This window comes from Mus caroli, chromosome X (genome assembly GCF_900094665.2).
Source record: "Mus caroli chromosome X, CAROLI_EIJ_v1.1, whole genome shotgun sequence".
NCBI lineage: Eukaryota > Metazoa > Chordata > Mammalia > Rodentia > Muridae > Mus > Mus caroli.
In genome coordinates, this window is record NC_034589.1 from 99784816 (window position 1) to 99786829 (window position 2014).

The following is a 2014-nucleotide window of genomic DNA, read 5'->3' on the forward strand; positions in this document are numbered from 1 at the left end:
TCCGTTATTTCATCAGCAGTTTAAGAAAACCTGCCAAAAGCAGTTATGCCTCACTGCAATGTGTAGCTTTTTCCTGCCATTTTTTTCATAATAAAAGAGGGAGTGAAGCTCGCTCACTCGCTCGCTCGCTCCCCGCCTCCACCCCCCTCTTCCAAAAAGAGCCAAATGGATACGAGAAGGGGGGAAAAAAAGGAAAGAACCCACACACCAATCTCTGAGGGGATGCCAGTGAGGTGTGGCTTGTATTTAAATATCCAATATGTCAATGGAAGGGGAGTGGGTACGTATATAAAGTGCCATTTGCATCTGATAGCTCCAGGAAGCCAGCTATGAGAGGCCAGGAGAGATGGATGCGGAGGGGAAGCCGAACTTTAACTGAGAGCAAGGTCAGGAGCGCGCTGCCCCACGCTCCCCGCCGCTGAGAAGTTCTTTGGACGCGAACAGACGTGTGCTGCAACTGGGCAGAGCGCGGAGCCGAGCAGCGAGCGAGCGAGCAAGCGAGCGCCGCCGACCCGCCCGCCCGCGCCCGCCGCCAAGACAGGCAGTTCGCGCCCCGGGGCCCCGGTTCGGCCCGTGCCGCCGCCGGCCCCGCCATGGCGGAGGTCGGGGGCGTCTTTGCCTCCTTGGACTGGGACCTGCACGGCTTCTCCTCCTCTCTGGGGAACGTGCCCTTAGCTGACTCCCCGGGTTTCCTGAACGAGCGCCTGGGCCAGATCGAGGGGAAGCTGCAGCGCGGCTCGCCCACAGACTTCGCCCACCTGAAGGGGATCCTGCGGCGCCGCCAGCTCTACTGCCGCACCGGCTTCCACCTTGAGATCTTCCCCAATGGCACGGTGCACGGCNCCCGCCACGACCACAGCCGCTTCGGTGAGGACCCGGCCGTGGAGGGGTGGTGGGGGAGAGGGAGCGGGCGGACCGCGGACTGGGGAGCCGTCGACGCGGGGCTGTCCCGCAGGGGTCCCCCCCCCAACCTTCTAGCACCGGGCGCCGTCCGGACCCGTCGGGGTGGGATGCGGTGGCAGGGCCCTAAGCCTCGCGGCGACCCGGTGGCCCCCCGCGCCCCGCGACGCTCCCCGGAGGGGGCGGAGGCGCCTCGCGGTGCGGCCTCTTCCAGCCGCTCCACCCTCCCTCCTCCCCGAGCAAGGGGCTCCTCGTGAGAGCCCATCATCGGGCCTCCGAGGGAAGCAGGTGGAGTCGGGAGAGGAGCCGGAGTCCTCGACTAGGAGGCAGGGGACCGGAGGAGCTTTAAGGGTGGCAGACCCGTCGCGACTGATCGCCCAGAGCAGGAGCCTCCACGGGCCAGCGGCCCGGACCCGAGAATCACTTTTATCTGACGGGGATCCGGCCGTCATGGCACTGGTCATCCTCAGGGGTGGCTCTGCCCAGGGTAGAAGCCAATCCAGGCAGCACAGCATGAGCCTGGGAACCTGGGAGCTGAGAATCTAGAAAAACCTCACGATGCCCACTGCGTATGAACAAGTCTTGGGTATCTTTTGCCCAGAACTTACTCCTCGTCCACGTGAGGGAACTGCCCCGAACCCACTGCCAGCCCCAGAAACAGGAAATGTCTAATCTCCAGGCAAGATTGCCTCTGCCAGCCTGCGACTGTACAGATTGTTCAGAGCACCCAGCTGCCTGCATCGCCATACAGAACTAATTACACGATTAATATAAACCTTGATCTGGGACGGCAATCTTTAGGCTTCTAAGCAAATGTGTTCCCTCTTCAGTAATTTGCCGGGTTTTTTTATTTTCAATTTCCTATTCATTATTAAGCCATCAAACAGGTGCGGTGACAGCTAGCCTTTCTCCTCCTCCGCTGCAGTGTCCTCGGCTTCCTCCGGAGGTCCTTGTAATGCAAGAAGGGCACTTTCTGCCCCCAAGCCAGTCCGAAGCTCTGCTACCCTCAAGCAGGACACGGTTCATTTTTTCCTATCCTTCCCATCTTCACATTCTACATGGTTTTCTAGAGCTGCGTCTGGAGTCCTCAGTAAAAAGAAAGAAGGAAAAGAAA

At 60.2% G+C, this 2014-nt stretch overlaps 1 protein-coding gene across 1 annotated transcript in view; it reads left to right on the forward strand.

Annotated features, from left to right (window-relative positions):
• Positions 1-319: 319 nt before the first annotated feature.
• The window catches only part of Fgf16 (fibroblast growth factor 16), a 10835-nt gene continuing 9140 nt past the window's right edge, over positions 320-2014 (forward strand). The window contains exon 1 of the mRNA XM_021153886.2: positions 320-867. Within this exon, the coding sequence (XP_021009545.1) occupies positions 594-867 (274 nt within the window). The 5' untranslated portion in view covers positions 320-593. The remainder of the gene's footprint in view (positions 868-2014) is intronic.